This window comes from Salmo salar, chromosome 08 (genome assembly GCF_965601325.2).
Source record: "Salmo salar chromosome 08, fSalSal1, whole genome shotgun sequence".
NCBI lineage: Eukaryota > Metazoa > Chordata > Actinopteri > Salmoniformes > Salmonidae > Salmo > Salmo salar.
The window spans coordinates 20,673,154-20,694,078 of NC_138298.1; the positions used below are offsets into that span (position 1 = coordinate 20,673,154).

At 45.2% G+C, this 20,925-nt stretch overlaps 1 protein-coding gene across 4 annotated transcripts in view; it reads left to right on the plus strand.

Annotated features, from left to right (window-relative positions):
• LOC106610178 (lipopolysaccharide-responsive and beige-like anchor protein) overlaps window positions 1-20,925 on the plus strand; it is a 296,378-nt gene that overhangs the window by 78,918 nt on the left and 196,535 nt on the right. For all 4 annotated transcript variants that reach the window (XM_045722742.2, XM_045722744.2, XM_082978435.1 and 1 more), the window contains exons 22-27: window positions 109-301; window positions 7,309-8,964; window positions 9,513-9,691; window positions 11,657-11,810; window positions 12,405-12,585; window positions 17,351-17,481. In XM_045722742.2, the coding sequence (XP_045578698.1) occupies window positions 109-301; window positions 7,309-8,964; window positions 9,513-9,691; window positions 11,657-11,810; window positions 12,405-12,585; window positions 17,351-17,481 (2,494 nt within the window). The remainder of the gene's footprint in view (window positions 1-108; window positions 302-7,308; window positions 8,965-9,512; window positions 9,692-11,656; window positions 11,811-12,404; window positions 12,586-17,350; window positions 17,482-20,925) is intronic.

The following is a 20,925-nucleotide window of genomic DNA, read 5'->3' on the forward strand; positions in this document are numbered from 1 at the left end:
TGTAGAATTGTTTGCAAATGTTTGTGTTATGTTTGTGTGTATGCGCTCACATACAGTACTGAGTCTTCGGAGCGCTCATATCTGTGTGTGTTTGTGTGTGTCTGTCAGGAGCCTGCTGCAGTGCTCGGTGTGGCAGGATTGGATGCTCTCTCTGTGCTTCATCAACCCCAAGAGCAGCGAGGAGCAGAAGGTCACTGAGATGGTGTACGCCATCTTCCGCATCCTGCTCTACCACGCCATCAAGTACGAGTGGGGCGGCTGGCGCGTGTGGGTGGACACCCTGTCCATCACCCACTCCAAGGTCAGAGAGCTCATTAACCCCGTCAGACGGTCAACCAAACTCTGTCTCACGGAGAGACGCAGGGCTTCTGGATGGGTTTCTGTGCGTCTGTGGATTGCCAACTCTTTCTCTTGCTCTTCCAATCTGTTCTCTCTTCTCTTTTTAGCTACGTCCTTTTCTCTTTTTCATTATTTTGTGAACACACACACACACACCCACCACACACACACACACACTCACACTCTCATTCACTCTCCTCTTACTTTCTCTCTCTTTCTTTAGCACTCTGAAATTAGACTCCACTCACCTCGCTGCCCTTTCTCCTACCTCAGCTTCTCCAGGCCGCTCAGCCGTCAAGGTCTATCTCAAGTCTCTGTCCAACCAGTCAGGGGCTTCCTTGTTTAAGTTTGATCCTGACATAATAACAGTCTCAGAGGAAATGTCCAAAGGTCCCTCCTAGCCTCAATGACCCACTCATAGATGAATAGTGACTGACTAACAGAGAAGTGCCTCTCTCTCGGTGCCCATCAGATCCAGCCTGGTGGAAATCTTGTGCTGATTATGATGTGAAAACGGCAGTGTGCTGGCTTAATGGAATCAGTTATTTTTCCTCTTCCATCCCTTCTAGTCATTTATTTCTGTATTGAGTTTCCCACTCTTTAGTTAAACATAAACTACCGGCTCTTCTTATTTCAGAAACTCAATTTAAAAAAAAAGGCTGTTTAAAAATGAATTGTTGATATTGGATTACAGAGCCAGGTTCCAAGGCAGTGAAGTAATTTGGTCGGCGTCGGATTGTGGTGTGGATGGTTTATAAAGCTTGGCAGATTGGAGGTTGGTGGAGGGAAACTAGGCTATTTTTGTGTTGAGGTGGATGTCTGAGTTCTGAGGATGTAGGGATGGATAAAGGCCACTAGGGGGCACAGTTACACCATTTGGCTCTGCCTCTCTCCTCCTCAGGACTGGAGTTGGTTGGCTTGGTTGCACAGTATTTGCTAGACCAAAAGCTCTCGACCTCAACATTTACGTACCCGACCTCAACCCTGTCCGTGTGTATCCAACCTAAAGGTTGTATGCGAAAAAATTACTTTGTGTATCCACTATCATATCTGACTGAAGGATTTCTCATATCATTGCAAAGGACAGTGCTGAGTAAATTATATAGTTGTGGAGATGTGGGAAAAAAACCCCAAAGAAAGCTACAAAATGACATCACCGCCAATTCTGGCTAGACTGTTCCAAATTATTCTGCTGCCCTTTCTGCATTTTTGCCTTGGACTTTAAGTGGCTTATCGTGACAGTCATTTTTCAGTCATTTACTTTTTGTGCTGCAATTTTGTACTAAAGCTGTTCATAGACAAATGATTGGGACTATTTCACTTCAGAGTTTTACACAAGCTTAAACGTCAAATCAGGAATATTGCTTTCTACACCGTAGACTGTAGCAGTAAATACACAGTCTTATTTATTCACGAGACCTTTAAAAAATGTACTTTTCCCCCTGAAAGCACACCATGAATGATTCTTCACATATTTATTGATATATTGTATATCAAAGAATAGTTTTGCAGAAACATTACCCTTTTAAATTAGCTGGGAGCGGATGCGAAGACCCATGTTAAAAGTCCTAGGCTTGTCCAATTGACATCAGTCCTGTGCAGTACAAAACAAACCCAAAGTGACTGTTTATTTGTAAATAACACCTTGTGTATTTAGGGTTGTGTGTCGCTCCGAGCGTATTAATGTAGCACGTTTCACATGGCCACAATCACACGCTGTTCTGTACTTTCACTTTACTACACTGCCATACCAGCCGCTGTGCAAAAAAGTGTGCGAGTGAGTAGAGGAATTGATCATTCTCTTCAGTACTGGACAGATGGTAATTGCCCTTTTCCTATAATTGCACAAGATTAATGCTCCTGCTGCCTAGCTCTGTTTACAGTGTCCCAGCACTAATCTAAAAACAGCACCACACACACACACACACACACACACACCACACACACCACACACCACACACACCACACACCACACACCACACACCACACACACACCACACACCACACACCACACACCACACACATACACACACAGAGGGTCCCATGCAGTCTTTGAATTGGGTAGGTGCGGCGGGCACTAGCCATCCAGATACATGCATTTGCTATAAAAAAAAAAAGCTGGAGAAACTCAATTGCAATTTTATTGTCCAGTTTGATAGATTTCCTGCCACCTCTGTAGCACCAGAGCTGTTTGTCACTGTTGCTCTCTCCTCCCACGGCTGCAGGGTGTGTGTGTGTGTGTGTGTGTGTGTGTGTGTGTGTGTGTGTGTACACCACTCTCTCCCTCTACCCACACACATTGTCTCCTCCTTCGCTCTGAGGTTTCTAGAAAGCCTATTCTGAACACATTGAATATTCATCCTTAGCTGCACCTCAACAATCAGAGAAACAAGACCTCATCAATTTAACCAGCCCACCGGGAGCATCCCGATAAATACAGACACACATTCAGAAATATCTACATACTGGATGCACACACCTTCTCCTATGCATCTAAGCCTCTATCCAGTTCATTATTTATATGCAATTTGGAAGACATTGTGTACATTACGCAGTTGAAAAGAAGTGCCTCTTATGTGAACTTTTATGAAAATTGCATAAATTCATTTCTACATTTCCCACAAAAATAACATTGTGTTTTTAAGTCATATGATTTGCTATTACATGAACACTGAAACCTGTATCACTGATTTATTACCTACATTATTACATGACCTCTGCCTAATGTAGTCTTCCTGCTCTTTTCAAATCTAGAATTCTGGATAAATACGGTGATATTAAACATTCACTTATAGCCTGTTTTTTTAATCATAATAACCAAACCTGTACACGTCAGTGGTGGAAAAGACAGAGTTTTCATCCTGCATCAATATTTACAGTAGTGGGTTAAATGAACTGTACTACAGTATATTTAACATGGCCAGAGGGTGAGAGAGAGGGCGATAGAGGGAGACTTTCAGAAATGGCTTCCATCTTTCCTTGCCTGCCCAGACTGAGCTAAAGCAGCACTAGTCTAGATGACCAGTTCAGGTGGCTTCCAGATCTCCCTGGATATAGTCTGCTGCAGACTCCTGAATGGTCACCTGGGATGATATGAAATGATATGATTGGAGCACTGGGACCTGCTGGGGGACTATAGTTGCAATTGAACATGTATGACTGTCTGGCATATCCTGTGTGTGTGCAGTCAAAGGTCACGCCTGTGTGTAACGGTTGGTTGTGTGGGGTGAGTGCACATGTGTATGAAAAGTATGATGAATGCACACCTTTCTGTATGAACGAACAAATATGTGTGTGTGTGTGTGTGTGTGTGTGTGTGTGTGTGTGTGTGTGTGTGTGTGTGTGTGTGTGTGTGTGTGTGTGTGTGTCCTTTATCTGAGCCAGAGCAGCAGCAGGCTTTGTGCTGCAGTGTGAGCAGACCAGGCAGATGTTTCTGCAGGTGGGCCTGCTGACACACACACACACACACACACACACACACACACACACACACACACACACACACACACACACACACACACACACACACACACACGATGCCTTTCTCCCAGCTCAGCACACAAATTAGTTGGATTTCAGGAAGATTTCTGAAACGGTCATCAGTGTGTGAAGGACTCCATACCCTTCTAGCTTCAACAGTCAGCTTCTCTCTAGTATCCACCTTGTGGAAATGATGGCATCAGACATAAACCGATAAAGCGACATTAGTGCAGGTGTGCTTGTAAAGCAGAAGAAACCAGATGGGGCTTTCAGATATAGTCCTATTTGAATCATGTCTATTTGTAGCCTTTTATTAGATCAATAGCAGCTTGTACACATTACAAACGGTGTGTTTACTCTAATGTGGATGCTAGTTCTCTACTAGCAGCAGTTCACAAGACACAAGGGAGTATGGATCCACAGTACAAAGCCTTCCAGTACTGAGCCACAGCATGTTGAGATGTAGCTTCTAGACTCTCTCTCTCTATTGTTCATCCTTAATGCTGAGATGGACACATCGACAACTCCACAAAGGAGAGGGAAGTACAGGACATGGAGAACATTGACCAGGGCTGCTCACACGCACGGATCACACACACACACACACACACACACACACACACACACACACACACACACACACACACACACACAAATGACGGTGTACAGGACTTCTCATAGGGTAAACTGTAGGCCTAGTGTGTGTTGTATAGAAGTTCCACAGTGCTGAAGCTGAGCAGTGGGAGTTATTGAGATATCTACGTATTACCTTAGTTTCCCTAAATGAACCTGTATCTGGTCCTACATAGAACTGTCTGGTGGCCCATAGCTTGGGAACCCAACTGTGTGAGCTATAGGAGGACAATGTAACTGTCTGGCTGTCCTTCACCATGTGGTCTTAATGGACTCCCTTTTGGTTCCCAAAGACATCACCAGTCAGTGCTCTGCTCGGATTCCTGCTTCACATCATCAGGGGAAAATGATCCAGGGAAGGAGAGAGAGAGAAAGGGAGAGGGAGAAAAACAGAGTGAAAGGAAGAGTTCCGTCCAGGCAGGACTGCGGCAGGCAGTGCAGGCAGAGACAGACGACATTGATTTGGGAGGAGGGAGGAATTGCATTTAGCTAATTGGATTAGAGCCGCGCTGGCTTTCCCCATTTCCCCATTGTTTTGTGGTCGCCGCCTATCTATTGATCTCAATGGGACTCCCAGGCCCTAACCTGCTATAGGGGGTCTCCCTGGACCAGTGGTGAGCCACCCAGCCTCACACCACACAGCCTGCGGTCTGGGGCCCAAACTGATCTCTGAACAGTTGTTAAATGGACTAAGAGAAGGATGGAGGACTGCTGCCAAACCCTGCATCGCGTTCAGATTTCAGATTGGTCTGCATTGTGATGTCAGTTTGTATTATATTGAGTTGAAATGAGATGTCTGGATTAGAATACAGTTTGTTTACAGGTGGTGTGTTTAGAGGGATATTGAAATTTGATAACCAATTATTTTTATTTCTGTTTATAATGTAATTTGTAAGGTCGATTTGCAGCGCTGTGTGATTTGGCTACAGACAGCGCGTCCAGCTAATAGCTGTCAGGTTAGAATAGCCGGCACTGTTTTCCTACACTACCATAAAAATGTTCCATAACCCTAACCAAGACGTGGACTAGAATTAAATTAGACCAGATTGGCTAAAGTGATGCCTTGGCCACCCAGTGCTGCTGGTCTCTTATCGTAGCTCTACGCTAACCACCGTTTTAAATACAGTACTCCCATTCTAATGGTAATTCAATCTTTATAGAAACCCATTTAAGGCCAACATGCATCATTTTAATGTACTGCATCGCAGTGTGACATTATTCCACTGACTAACCACTCCAGTGTAGTTTCCATATGGTCATACTGCTCTACTTTGAATGCAATGCAGCATGCTTTTAATTGGTAAAAAATGCTAAATGTCAAATGAAGCAGAAACTAATGGGGGGGAGGAGAAGGCTAAGTCACTAGACTGTGATCGTTAAACCTGGAGAGAAAAGGCCTTTACTATCGGTGCGTTTAGAAAGGCCTCTTTACTTTTCTACTCTGAGAAAACAGATATGGATTAACAATCACAGCTAACCCAGTACCAGAAGAGTAATGACCAGCCTTGTAGCCATCTAATTTAGAACATTAATGACTAACGCCTAATTAATTACAAATAGTCAGGCTCTGTCTCTCTCTCTGTGTCTCTCTCTCTCTGTGTCTCTCTCTCTCTGTGTCTCTCTCTCTCTGTGTCTCTCTCTCTCTGTGTCTCTCTCTCTCTGTGTCTCTCTCTCTCTGTGTCTCTCTCTCTCTGTGTCTCTCTCTCTCTGTGTCTCTCTCTCTCTGTGTCTCTCTCTCTCTGTGTCTCTCTCTCTCTGTGTCTCTCTCTCTCTGTGTCTCTCTCTCTCTGTGTCTCTCTCTCTGTCTGTCTCTCTCTCTCTCTGTGTCTCTCTCTCTCTGTGTCTCTCTCTCTCTCTCTCTCTCTCTCTCTCTGTGTCTCTCTCTCTCTCTCTCTGTGTCTCTCTCTCTGTGCTCCTCTCTCTCTCGCTGTGTCTCTCTCTCGTGCCTGTCTCTCTCTCTCGCTCGCTCTCTGCTCTCTCTCTCTCTCTCTCTGTCTGTCTCTCTCTCTCTGTGTCTGTCTCTCTCTCTCTCTCTGTGTCTCTGTCTCTCTCTGTGTCTCTGTCTCTCTCTGTCTCTCTCTCTCTCTCTGTGTCTCTCTCTCTGTGTCTCTCTGTCTGTGTCTCTCTGTCTGTGTCTCTCTCTCTGTGTCTCTCTCTGTGTCTCTGTCTCTCTCTGTGTCTCTGTCTCTCTCTCTCTCTCTCTCTCTCTCTCTCTCTCTCTCTCCTCTCTCTCTCTCTCTCTCAGTTCTTAGTTAAAAGCAGCGTAGATGATCTAGTCTGCCTGTATTTTCTCCCTCTTTACTCACCTTTGACTTTCTGTCCTCAGAGCCACCGTGATTAATGCAGGGCCTTAGATTAGGAGAGTGATGATTTGCCGATGACACACGGACGCTGTTCAACTGGCAGACACACACTTTACAGTATCTACTAACTAATCTATGACTGCTAACATGGATGGGTGATGGTCTCTTCCTCAAATGCCACAGCAGATAATTGTTCTCTATAGACTCCCAGATGGTGAATTGATGATACTCTGGACATGTCACTGACCGTCAGTCATTGGGGGCGGCAGGTAGCCTAGCGGTTAAGAGCATTGGGCCAGTAACCCGAAAGGTCACTGGTTCGACTCCCCAAGCCGACTATGTGAAAAATATGCCGATGTGCCCATGAACAACGCACTTAACCCTAATTGCTCCTGTAAGTCGCTCTGGATAAGAGTGTCTGCTAAATGACTCAAATGTAAAAAAAAAAAACTATCTATGTAACTAAAATCTGGTCTAAAGTTTGTTGTAGGCCCCACATGGCGCCTGTCAAACGAAACTAACGCTTTGCTTTGTTTATTGTTTATGTTTGCAGGTGACCTTCGAGCAGCACAAGGAGAACCTGGCCCGTATGTTCCGTCAGTACCAGAGACTGGGCTCCGAGGGCGATGCGGCTGGTATCCGGACCATTTCCGGGGCCAGCCGAGACTCTGAGATTCAGGGCCAGCTCCGGACCAACAGGGATCAGGGGGAGGAGACTGCCCCCTCCACCGTGATCGAGCTCACCATTGACCCAGAGGGGGTCCCCCAGAACCAGGAGTCCCCCAACACTACTCCTCCCTCAGCAACCTCAACAGCATCTGCCTCCACCCCCAGCCCTCCAGAGAGAGAAGGAGATAGAAGTCAGAGGGGTCAAGCACCCATAACTGTGTCCAACATGCTGGCCAGAGCTGAAGAAGCGGAGACGGAGGAACTACAGCAGGTCCAGAATCAGATCTCTGAGGATCAGAGAGGAGGTGCTGGTGACAGAGCTGAAGCTACTACACAGGAGACTGAAGCTAAACTTACTGAGGATAAAGTCATCAGTAAGACCGTTGAGGCCCTGGCTGAGACTGAGACCGCCACAGACAAGACTGATGATGCTGCAGCATCTAGCACAGCTGAAACAGACGAAGCGACCAAGCCAGGAACTGATGTCGCGAAGGTGGCTAAAACAGAAACAAGCGACGATGCTAAAACATCTGATACTGACAAAGTAGTAAGACCTCAAACGGATGGAGAGAAGGGGTCAGAAACGCACAGCTACAAAGACGCCAACGTTCTTATGTCTGAAGATTCCCTGAACGAACCCAAGGAACTGGCAAAGCAACCGGAGGAACAGGTCTCTGCTGCGGTCTCGGCCTGCCAGAAGGGCAGCGTGGCGGAGGGGTCAACAGCCGGGGCATCTGTCCAGTCAGTCAGTGACCAGGTCCGACCCAGCTCCACCGACGACAGCATGGAGGAATCCTCTTTTGTCTCCGCCACTGCTGGAGAGGAGGGGAAGACAGAGGGGGGGAAGACAGAGGGGGGGAAGACAGAGGAGGGGAAGACAGAGGAGGGGAAGACAGAGGAGGGGGAGACAGAGGAGGGGAAGACAGAGGTTGTAGTTGAGGAGGAGAAGATGGAAGGGGTTAAAGCAGAGGAGATCAAGACAGAAGAGGTTAAAACTGAAAAGAAGAAGGAAGAGGAGAGTGTTGCTGAGGTCACAAAGTCAGCAGTAGAAAGTCAAGAGATACCACCTGATTCTGTACCTGAGGAGAGTCAGACACAACCCCCTCAAATGGAGGAGATTGACCTTGACCTGTCTGCACCAGGCACCGACCCCACCAGCACAGAGCCAGCACAGCAGCCTTTAGAGTCCACAATGTCGCCCCCTACAGCCCTGGAGGCTATACTACCAACACCAGCAGCAGTAGGGGCCACTGTCTCTAAATCTGACACCCCACAGGCTGTAGCACCAGCAGAGGCCCCCAGCACCAAAGCGGTCCAGCCAGAAGCCCCACAGGCCTCAGGGGCCACAGAGGCCCCCAGCACCAGGACTGATACCTCTCCGAAGGTAGCCTCTGCTACTGCTGGGGAGGCAGGGAAAGACAGTGCAGCAGAGGGCCCTGGCTCTGCCACCAAGACCAAAGAGATCCACATTGCCAGGCTGGATGTGTCCAGTGTGGCCTCAGACACAGAGAGACTGGAGCTAAAGGAGACCTCCACACCTGTATGTTATCACTGCTTTCATCTATTTACTGGTCTTAACATGTATTTACATGTATATTGTGTCTTTCACGATAAGTGCTTTATAATGTACAGTATGTATGTGGGTATGGCTATATGGCTAAAGCTAATCCTGTTTATATTTATATGGCTAATGCTAAAGCTAATCCTGTTTATATTTATGTGGCTAATGCTAAAGCCAAAGCTATTCATGTTTATATATATATATATGGCTAATGCTGAAGCCAAAGCTAATCCTTTTTATATTTGTATGGCTAATGCTAAAGCCAAAGCTAATCCTGTTTAGATTTATATGGCTAATGCTAAAACCAAAGCTATTCATGTTTATATGGCTAATTCTAAAGCCAAAGCTAATCCTGTTTATATTTATATGGCTAAAGCTAAACCTGTTTATATATATATATATATATATATATATATATATATATATATATATATATATATATATATATATATATATATATATATATATATATATATATATATATATATATATATATGCTGCTAACTGTCCTGAGTGCTGTACCACAGGAAGTTCCTCAGGGCGACGCGGCTGCAGCCGGTGCCTCAGGAGGCCAGGCCAGAGAGAGCAGCTCCTCCGCTCGTTCCACCATGTTCCGTATTCCAGAGTTCTGTTGGTCTCACATGCACCAGCGCCTGCTCACAGACCTGCTCTTCTCCATCGAGACTGACGTGCAGATGTGGAGGAGGTAAAGGAGGGGAATTGGTTGAAATACATGGAGAATTGCATGGCATTTTGATCACTTGAATGGTTGCAGGACAGGCGACTTTCTAACTCACTAACTTACAACAAAAGATACTGTCTATCCTGCAAACATTCTAATCTCCAGGTCGTTGCTGTAAATGAGAATGTGCTTTCAGTCAACATACCTTGTAAAATAAGGGTTGAAAAAAAACTCAGAGGTTTAAACAGAATAGATACAGTGCCTTTAGAAAGTATTCACACCCCTGGACTTTTTCCACATTGTGTTGTGTTACAGCCTGAATTTAAAATTGAGATTTTGTGTCACTGGCCTACACACAATATCCCATAATGTCAAACTGGATTTTTTTAAAAAACAAATTAATAAATAATGAAAAGCTGAAACATCTTGATTCAATGGGTGTTCAACCCCTTCGTTATGGCAAGCCTAAATAAGACCGGGAGTAAAAATGTGCTTAATAAGTCACATAATAAGGGCCTCCCGGGTGGTGCAGTGGTCTAAGGCTGTGCCACCAGAGATTCTGGGTTCGAGTCCAGTGCACGCTGACCAGGTCGCCAGGTGTACGGTGTTTCCTCCGACACATTGGTGCGGCTGGCTTCCGGGTTGGATGGGCACTGTGTCAAGAAGCAGTGCGGCTTGGTTGGGTTGTGTTTTGGAGGACGCATGGCTCTCGACCTTCACCTCTCCCGAGTCCGTACGGGAGTTGCAGCGATGAGACAAGACTAACTACCAATTGGATACCACGAAATTGGGGAGGAAAAAAAAGGGGGTAAAAAAAATATAGAGAATTTAAAAAAAAAATCACATAAATTGCGTGGATTCACTCTGTGTGCAATAATAGTGTTTAAGATGATTTTTTGACTACCTAATCTACCCCACACATACAATTATCTGTAATGCCCCTAAGTCAAGCAGTGAATGAGGGACCATGAGCCCAATGGTGACTTTAAAACAGTTAGAGTTTATTAGCTGTGATAGGAGAAAACTAAGGATGGATCAACAACATTGTAGTTACTCTAAAATACTAACCTACATGGCAGAGTGAAAAGAAGGAAGCCTGTACAGAATACAAATATTCCAAAACAGTCATCCTGTTTGCAACAAAGGCACTAAAGTAATACTGCAAAAAATGTGCTAAAGTAATTCACTTTTTCTCCTGAATACAAATACATCATTTCAGGCGTAGTGGTGGCTGCATCATGTTATAAGCAAGCTTGTCATCGTTAAGGCCTGGGGGGGGTCAGGATAAAACATTTACGGAATGGAGCTAAGCACAGGCAAAACCCTAGAGGAAAACATGGTTTAGTCTGCTGTCCACCAGACACTGGGAAATGAATTCACCTTTCAGCAGGACAATAACCTAAAACACAAGTCCAAGTATACACTGGAGTTGTTTACCAAGATGACATTGAATGTTCCGGATTGGCCTAGTTACAGTTTTGACTTAAATCTACTTGAAAATCTATGGAAAGACCTGAAAATGGTTGTCTAGCAATGATCAACAATGAACTTGACAGAGCTTGAAGAATTTTAAAAAGAATCATGGGCCAATGTTGTACAATCCAGGTGTGGAAAGCTCTTAGAGACTTACCCAGAAAGACTCACGACTGTAATCGCTGCCGAAGGTGATTCTACAAAGTGTTGACAAGGGAGTGTCAGTTAGATATTTCTGTATTTCATTTTCAATAAATTAGGAAACATTTCTAAAAACATTTTTCCATTTGTCTATATAGGATATTGTGTCTAGATGGGTGAGGGGAAAAAATATATTTAATCAATTTTGAATTCAGGCTGTAACACAACAAAATCTGCAATATGTCAAGGGGTATGAATACTTTCTGAAGGCACTGAAGGCATTGATTGTGTTGTACATCGATTCAATGGTTATAATGTTTAGCTTCTATGTACCTCTGTGTAATTTATGCCTCAACCTTATCTCCTCTCTCCCAGTCACTCCACTAAGACGGTGATGGACTTTGTGAACAGCAGTGAGAATGTGGTGTTTGTCCACAACACAGTGCACCTCATCTCTCAGGTGGTGGACAACCTCATCATGGCCTGTGGAGGCATCCTGCCCCTGCTTTCCGCTGCCACATCCTCCTCAGTGAGAGTCTGTCTGTCTGTCTGTCTGTCTGTCTGTCTGTCTGTCTGTCTGTCTGTCTGTCTGTCTGTCTGTCTGTCTGTCTGTCTGTCTGTCTGTCTGTCTGTCTGTCTGTCTGTCTGTCGACCTTTCTCTAATCACATTAGACTACAGTTGGCCAGTGCTAACATGGTTAGTGTGTTTTTGTACTGTCTGACCCCAGTGACAGTAGCACTCCAGTATAACATAAACCCTGATGGACGTGTGGGCCTCTGTCTGTTCTCCTCTCCATACCACTCCCTTTATCGTTTACACTGGAAACAATGTCCAGTGTGCACTGATGGCTGTGGCTACAGCAGGGGTCAATTCCATCATAATTAGATTCAGAGACGGGATTGAATTCAATGAGGATTTAATCTGATTGAAATCTAAAATGGACAGAGTGGAAATTGAATTGACAAGATGATGTTGCTCAGCAAACGTTGAACCATCTGTGGCATTTCCTTTCTTACCAAACATGGTCCCTAAGTTGACTAATAGCTACATGTCATCATTAGGTTTGGATTTGACAGTAATGATGCTAGTGATGGTGGTGTTTGTTCCTCTTCTTCTCCTCAGCATGATCTGGAGAACATTGAGCCGTCCCAGGGTCTGTCGGTGGAGGCGTCTGTCACCTTCCTGCAGCGCCTCATCAACCTGGTGGATGTTCTGATCTTCGCCTCCTCCCTCAACTTCACCGAGATCGAGGCTGAGAAGAACATGTCCTCTGGGGGTATCCTCAGACAGAGCCTTCGCCTGGGTACGTATGGAAGAACCTCTCTCTTCTCCTCCATCCCTTCTGGTCTTTTCCATCTCTTCACATCTTCTCTTCTTGTTCTGTTCTTTACATGTCTTCCTTTCTTGTTTCCCTCTTTTCCTCATCTCTTCACTTCCTCCTTCTCCCTTCACTTCATCCTTCTCCCTTTACTTCCTACTTCTCCCTTCACTTCCTCCTTTTCTCACCCTTTTCCTCCTCATTCACCTGTTTTTATCAATCCCCCTTTATATCAGACTGCAGTAGACTCTAATAGCAGTCTGAGCTGCCAAAGCTCTCCATAGTGTATCCTCTCTCTTTCTCGCTCTCTCTCTTGGCTCGTAGCAGCCCTCTCTTATCTTGTTATTATAACCCCTCTGCGCTGCAACACTCTAAAATGGCCGCCTATGATTAGGCGATTCCCCCGTAATGGCCCTGGCTGTAGCCCTAGGCATGCCTCTCTCTCGCTCTCTTTCTCTGCCTCATGTTCCAGTCTATTAAAGTAACCCCGTGACAGCTCCAAGACACGGCTAGACCCCTGCTCTGCTAGCTGAATAAAATATACTTCAAATGCTTTACATTATTCATTTTATTCAGGCAGTACATTACACCAACCACCTTATCCAACCTCCAACTCACCCCTCATCCAACTCCTAAGCTCCCTAGTACAGTAAGACTATGCATGGTGATTTAAACCATCTGCTCCATTTGGGTAATGGGCCGTGCTCCGTGCTCCGGTATCCATTTTTGCTTTTAAATACTCCTTAAAAAAACTAGCTCGTAAACAAAATGGTCGCCCTGTACGCCACCTTGTTCAGCTGATAGCCAGTCGCGGTTTTTTTTCTGGGTTTATCCCATGGCCATTCTCATTGGTGGGGAGCTCGGGGGAGAGAGTGATGCTGTCGTTGCACATGCCTGCTTTTAGAGAGCTGCCGTTATGAGATTAATTTTTGATGAGGTATTCTTTCCCTCTTGCTGGTGCAGTAATCTGATTTTGAGTAGACTGTAACAAGGTTTCAAGGGGGAATTTACACACACACACACACAAATACACTGCCTCTCCTGAAGGCCTTATGTAAAACTCCAGACCATTCCAGATGAAATACTTCCACCTCTAATCTAGACCCTTCAGAGTTTACATTTGTCAGTTGTCAAATACAGAAACGAGGGAGGGTCTAAAAGAAGGATAGAAAGCAAAATAGAAAGCGTTGCTCGGATTATAGCACAGCAATATATCATATTAAAAATAAAAATGCCCCCTTGCCGTGGCAGGAGCCAGAAACCTACCAGAAGTTATCAAAAAGTGGATATTTTACCTCATGTTCTGTGAGGTAGTTTGTTACCCAGGCAAGACCCACATGCAGTGAGGCACCATTGTCATCCAATATTGAATGAACCCCATGCAGGGTTTGGATACAGGGAGAACTAGTGTGACCTTGGATACCGGGAGAACTAGTGTGACCTTGGATACTGGGAGAACTAGCGTGACCTTGGATACCGGGAGAACTAGCGTGACCTTGGATACTGGGAGAACTAGCGTGACCCTTGGATACCGGGAGAACTAGCGTGACCTTGGATACCGGGAGAACCAGCGTGACCTTGGATACCGGGAGAATCAGCGTGACCTTGGATACCGGGAGAACCAGCGTGACCTTGGATACCGGGAGAACCAGCGTGACCTTGGATACCGGGAGAACCAGCGTGACCTTGGATACCGGGAGAACCAGCGTGACCTTGGATACCGGGAGAACCAGCGTGACCTTGGATACCGGGAGAACCAGCGTGACCTTGGATACCGGGAGAACCAGCGTGACCTTGGATACCGGGAGAACCCGCGTGACCTTGGATACCGGGAGAACCAGTGTTGGGGCTAGGGGAGCAGGGAGGGAAGAGGTGAACGCTGTTGTCCAGGTGGACTGGAGCCTTGACCTTGTTCCTGGAGAGTTCAATTCTTTCTCAACCGCTCCTCACTTCTCACTTTCTGTCTCTCCCCAATTCTCTTTTCGGCTTCTCTCTGTGTCTTGCTTTTTTGGTTGCTCGTTCTCTCACTACTTCACCCCTGGACTTCCTGAAGGGCCGCCCCCAGGTGGTGAAGGTAGGCAACAACACCTCCACTACGCTGATCCTCAATACAGGGGCCCCACAAGGGTGCGTGCTCAGACCCCTCCTGTACTCCCTGTTCACCCATGACTGCGTGGCCACGCACGTCTCTAACTCAATCATCAAGTTTGCAGACGACACAACAGTAGTAGGCCTGATTACCAACAAAGACGAGACAGCCTACAGGGAGGAGGTGAGGGCCCTGGAGGAGTGGTGCCAGGAAAATAACATCTCCCTCAACGTCAACAAAATGAAGGAGCTGATTGTGGACTTCTGGAGACAGCAGAGAGAGCACGCCCCCATCCACATTGACTGGCCCGTAGAGGGTGAAAGTTCCTCAGCGTACACATCACTGACAATTTGAAATGGTCCATCCACACAGACAGTGTGGTGAAGAAGGCGCAACAGTGCCTCTTCAACCTCAGGAGGCTGAAGAAATTCCGCTAAGACCCTCACAAACTTCTACAGATGCACCATTGAGAGAATCCTGTCAGGCTTTATCACCGTCTGGTACGGCAACTGCATTGTCCATAGCCACAGTGCTCTCCAGCCCAATTCTTCACCAGGGGCAGTGTGCCTTCCTCCAGGACATCTTCAGCACCCAGTGTGAAAGCAAGGACAACAAGATTATCAAGCACCTCAGCCACGGTCTGTTCACCCCGCTACCATCTAGAAGGCATTTACAGTACAGGTTCATCAAAGCTGGGACTGAAAAACAGCTTCTATCTCCAGGCCATCAGACTGTTAAATAGTCAGCACTAGCTGACCACCGTCCAGTACCCTGCCCTGAACTTAGTCACGGTCACTAGCCGGCACCACCCGGTACTCTACCCTGCCCTGAACTTAGTCACGGTCACTAGCCGGCACCACCCGGTACTCTACCCTGCCCTGAACTTAGTCACGGTCACTAGCCGGCACCACCCGGTACTCTACCCTGCCCTGAACTTAGTCACGGTCATTAGCCGGCACCACCCGGTACTCTACCCTGCCCTGAACTTAGTCACTGTCACTAGCCGGCACCACCCGGTACTCTACCCTGCCCTGAACTTAGTCACTGTCACTAGCCGGCACCACCCGGTACTCTACCCTGCCCTGAACTTAGTCACTGTTACTAGCTGGCTACCACCCGGTACACTACCCTGCCATGAACCTTAGTCACTGTTACTAGCCGGCTACCACCCGGTACACTACCCTGCCCTGACCTCAGTCACTGTTACTAGCCGGCTACCACCCGGTACCCTGCCCTGCCCTGAACTTAGTCACTGTTACTAGCCGGCTACCACCCGGTACTCTACCCTGCCCTGAACCTTAGTCACTGTTACTAGCCGGCTACCACCCGGTACTCTACCCTGCCCTGAACCTTAGTCACTGTTACTAGCCGGCTACCACCCGGTACTCTACCATACCATGAACTCGGTCACTGTTACTAGCCGGCTACCACCCGGTACTCTACCATACCATGAACTCGGTCACTGTTACTAGCTGGCTACCACCCGGTACTCTACCCTGAACTTAGTCACTGTTACTAGCCGGCTACCACCCGGTTCTACCCTGCCCTGACCTCAGTCACTGTTACTAGCTGGCTACCACCCGGTACTCTACCCTGCCCTGAACTTAGTCACTGTTACTAACCAGCACCACCCGGAACTCTACCCTGCCCTCAGTCACTGTTACTAGCCGGCTACCACCCGGTACTCTACCCTGAACTTAGTCACTGTTACTAGCCGGCTACCACCCGGTGCTCTACCCTGCCCTGAAGTCAGTCACTGTTACTAGCTGGCTACCACCCGGTACTCTACCCTGCCCTGAACTTAGTCACTGTCACTAGCCGGCACCACCCGGCACTCTACCCTGCCCTGAACTTAGTCACTGTTACTAGCCGGCTACCACCCGGTACTCTACCCTGCCCTGAAGTCAGTCACTGTTACTAGCCGGCTACCACCCGGTACTCTACCCTGCCCTGAACTTAGTCACTGTTACTAGCCGGCTACCACCCGGTACTCTACCCTGCCCTCAGTCACTGTTACTAGCTGGCTACCACCCGGTACTCTACCCTGCCCTGAACTTAGTCACTGTTACTAGCCGGCTACCACCCGGTACTCTACCCTGCCCTGAAGTCAGTCACTGTTACTAGCCGGCTACCACCCGGTACTCTACCCTGCCCTGAAGTCAGTCACTGTTACTAGCCGGCTACCACCCGGTACTCTACCCTGAACCTTAGACACTGCTTCCCTATGTACATAGTCAATGAACACTGGTCACTTTAATAATGTTTACATACTGTTTTACTCACTTCATATGTATATACTGTATTCTAGTCATGGCTCATCCTATATAACTATTGCTGTACACACCTTTTCTATTCATATACTGTCCATAATGTCTATACACACCATCATATACATATATATTTATATTCCGGACTCAGACATGGCTCATTCAGATATTCCTTCATTTCGTTCCTTTTGGATTTGTGTGTATTGTTTTGTATTGTTAGGTATTACTGCACTGTTGGAGCTAGCATTTTGCTGCACCTGCGATAACATCTTCAAAATATGTGTACGCAGCCTATTTTCTTTGACTTGTACATCCACCGCAACACTCTCATTCTCTCTCTCTCCAATATCTCTCTCTCTAATATCTCTCTCCATTCTCTCATCTCTCTCTGCAGTGTGTGCCATGGCTGTGAGGAACTGTCTGGAATGTCAGCAGCACTCTCACTTCAAGCCCAGCCAGTACAGCGCCCGTGGCCAGCAAGCCGTGCAAAGCCTCATGGGAGCCGCCAAGTCCATGCCCGCGCAGGCAAGTAGTGTCATCCCTCCTCACTGAGTCACAGACTCTCTCTTCATTACCCTCCACACACTTCTTCCCTCCCTCTCTTCTTTCTGTAATTTCGGGAATCTTGACTTTCTAGCAATACCCCCCCCCAAAAGTTTTTGTTTTGTTTACATTTCCCAATCTCCCTAGCAGACATGGAGAAATACCATAATTAATGACATTTCTCCTCCTGTATATTAATTGAATAGAATCACTGCACTTAGTGAATTGTAAGCATCCCTCTAAGTCATACTTTGTCTTGTGTTGCATCCTAATAATTCCCCTGCAGGAACCCATCCCTTGTGGTCCTCCCTATGTAATAGCAGAGTGTTATTATTGCATTAGCTGATATCTTATTGCATTACTTCGCCCGCTGTTATGTTACACTAGACAAGGCCCTTTGTCATTGTTGGCCTTTTGATTTGATATAGTGACTTCCAGTAAAACATTTTTTTTTTAAATCCCTGTTTTTCTTCCTGAAACCAGTGTGTAAAATCTCATTCATAATGCAGTGAGTGGCTCTATGGTAAACCCATTATGTTAAGGGTCTGAGTCTCAAGGGGATACACAACATCCCGCTGAATGGGGCAGATACTGTACTGTATGTGGACTGGCCAACTGTACACCTCCCATGGGTTGATTTTCAACACTCGGGCTACTGATGGTGGAATGGGCCGTTGTGGTTGACCTCTGCTAACACGTACACATTCCATGACAATCAGTTAGCATTTGTCATGTCTTAGACTTACAGAGAAGTCTAGTTTTGGACAGTGGGTAGAGTATAAAAACTGATAATGGTGTTTTCAGCATTAACCAGCAATGGGTGCTTACATTATTATGTCTGTCTCTGTATGGATGCTTACATTATTATGTCTGTGTCTGTCTCTGTATGGTTGCTTACATTATTATGTCTGTCTCTGTATGGATGCTTACATTATTATGTCTGTCTCTGTATGGGTGCTTACATTATTATGTCTGTCTGTGTCTGTCTCTGTATGGATGCTTACATTATTATGTCTGTCTCTGTATGGATGCTTACATTATGTCTGTCTGTGTCTGTCTCTGTATGGATGCTTACATTATGTCTGTCTGTGTCTGTCTCTGTATGGATGCTTACATTATTATGTCTGTCTCTGTATGGATGCTTACATTATTATGTCTGTCTCTGTATGGATGCTTACATTATTATGTCTGTCTCTGTATGGATGCTTACATTATTATGTCTGTCTCTGTATGGATGCTTACATTATTATGTCTGTCTCTGTATGGATGCTTACATTATTATGTCTGTCTCTGTATGGATGCTTACATTATTATGTCTGTCTCTGTATGGATGCTTACATTATTATGTCTGTCTCTGTATGGATGCTTACATTATTATGTCTGTCTCTGTATGGATGCTTACATTATTATGTCTGTCTCTGTATGGATGCTTACATTATTATGTCTGTCTCTGTATGGATGCTTACATTATTTATGTCTGTCTGTGTCTGTCTCTGTATGGATGCTTACATTATTATTATGTCTGTCTGTGTCTGTCTCTGTATGGATGCTTACATTATTATGTCTGTCTGTGTCTGTCTCTGTATGGGTGCTTACATTATTATGTCTGTCTCTGTATGGATGCTTACATTATTATGTCTGTGTCTGTCTCTGTATGGATGCTTACATTATTATGTCTGTCTCTGTATGGATGCTTACATTATTATGTCTGTCTCTGTATGGATGCTTACATTATTATGTCTGTCTCTGTATGGATGCTTACATTATTATGTCTGTCTCTGTATGGATGCTTACATTATTATGTCTGTCTGTCTCTGTATGGATGCTTACATTATTATGTCTGTCTGTGTCTGTCTCTGTATGGATGCTTACATTATTATTATGTCTGTCTGTGTCTGTCTCTGTATGGATGCTTACATTATTATGTCTGTCTGTGTCTGTCTCTGTATGGATGCTTACATTATTATGTCTGTCTGTGTCTGTCTCTGTATGGGTGCTTACATTATTATGTCTGTCTCTGTATGGATGCTTACATTATTATGTCTGTGTCTGTCTCTGTATGGATGCTTACATTATTATGTCTGTCTCTGTATGGATGCTTACATTATTATGTCTGTCTCTGTATGGATGCTTACATTATTATGTCTGTCTCTGTATGGATGCTTACATTATTATGTCTGTCTCTGTATGGATGCTTACATTATTATGTCTGTCTCTGTATGGATGCTTACATTATTATGTCTGTCTCTGTATGGATGCTTACATTATTATGTCTGTCTCTGTATGGATGCTTACATTATTATGTCTGTCTGTGTCTGTCTCTGTATGGATGCTTACATTATTATTATGTCTGTCTGTGTCTCTCTGTATGGATGCTTACATTATTATGTCTGTCTGTGTCTGTCTCTGTATGGATGCTTACATTATTATGTCTGTCTGTGTCTGTCTCTGTATGGGTGCTTACATTATAATGTCTGTCTCTGTATGGATGCTTACATTATTATGTCTGTGTCTGTCTCTGTATGGATGCTTACATTATTATGTCTGTCTCTGTATGGATGCTTACATTATTATGTCTGTCTCTGTATGGATGCTTACATTATTATGTCTGTGTCTGTCTCTGTATGGATGCTTACATTATTATGTCTGTCTCTGTATGGATGCTTACATTATTATGTCTGTCTCTGTATGGATGCTTACATTATTATGTCTGTCTCTGTATGGATGCTTACATTATTATGTCTGTCTCTGTATGGGTGCTTACATTATTATGTCTGTCTGTGTCTGTCTCTGTATGGATGCTTACATTATTATGTCTGTCTCTGTATGGATGCTTACATTATTATGTCTGTCTCTGTATGGATGCTTACATTATTATGTCTGTCTCTGTATGGATGCTTACATTATTATGTCTGTCTCTGTATGGGTGCTTACATTATTATGTCTGTCTGTGTCTGTCTCTGTATGGATGCTTACATTATTATGTCTGTCTCTGTATGGATGCTTACATTATTATGTCTGTCTCTGTATGGATGCTTACATTATTATGTCTGTGTCTGTCTCTGTATGGATGCTTACATTATTATGTCTGTCTCTGTATGGATGCTTACATTATTATGTCTGTCTCTGTATGGATGCTTACATTATTATGTCTGTCTCTGTATGGATGCTTACATTATTATGTCTGTCTCTGTATGGATGCTTACATTATTATGTCTGTCTCTGTATGGATGCTTACATTATTATGTCTGTCTCTGTATGGATGCTTACATTATTATGTCTGTCTCTGTATGGATGCTTACATTATTATGTCTGTCTCTGTATGGATGCTTACATTATTATTATGTCTGTCTGTGTCTGTCTCTGTATGGATGCTTACATTATTATGTCTGTCTGTGTCTGTCTCTGTATGGGTGCTTACATTAT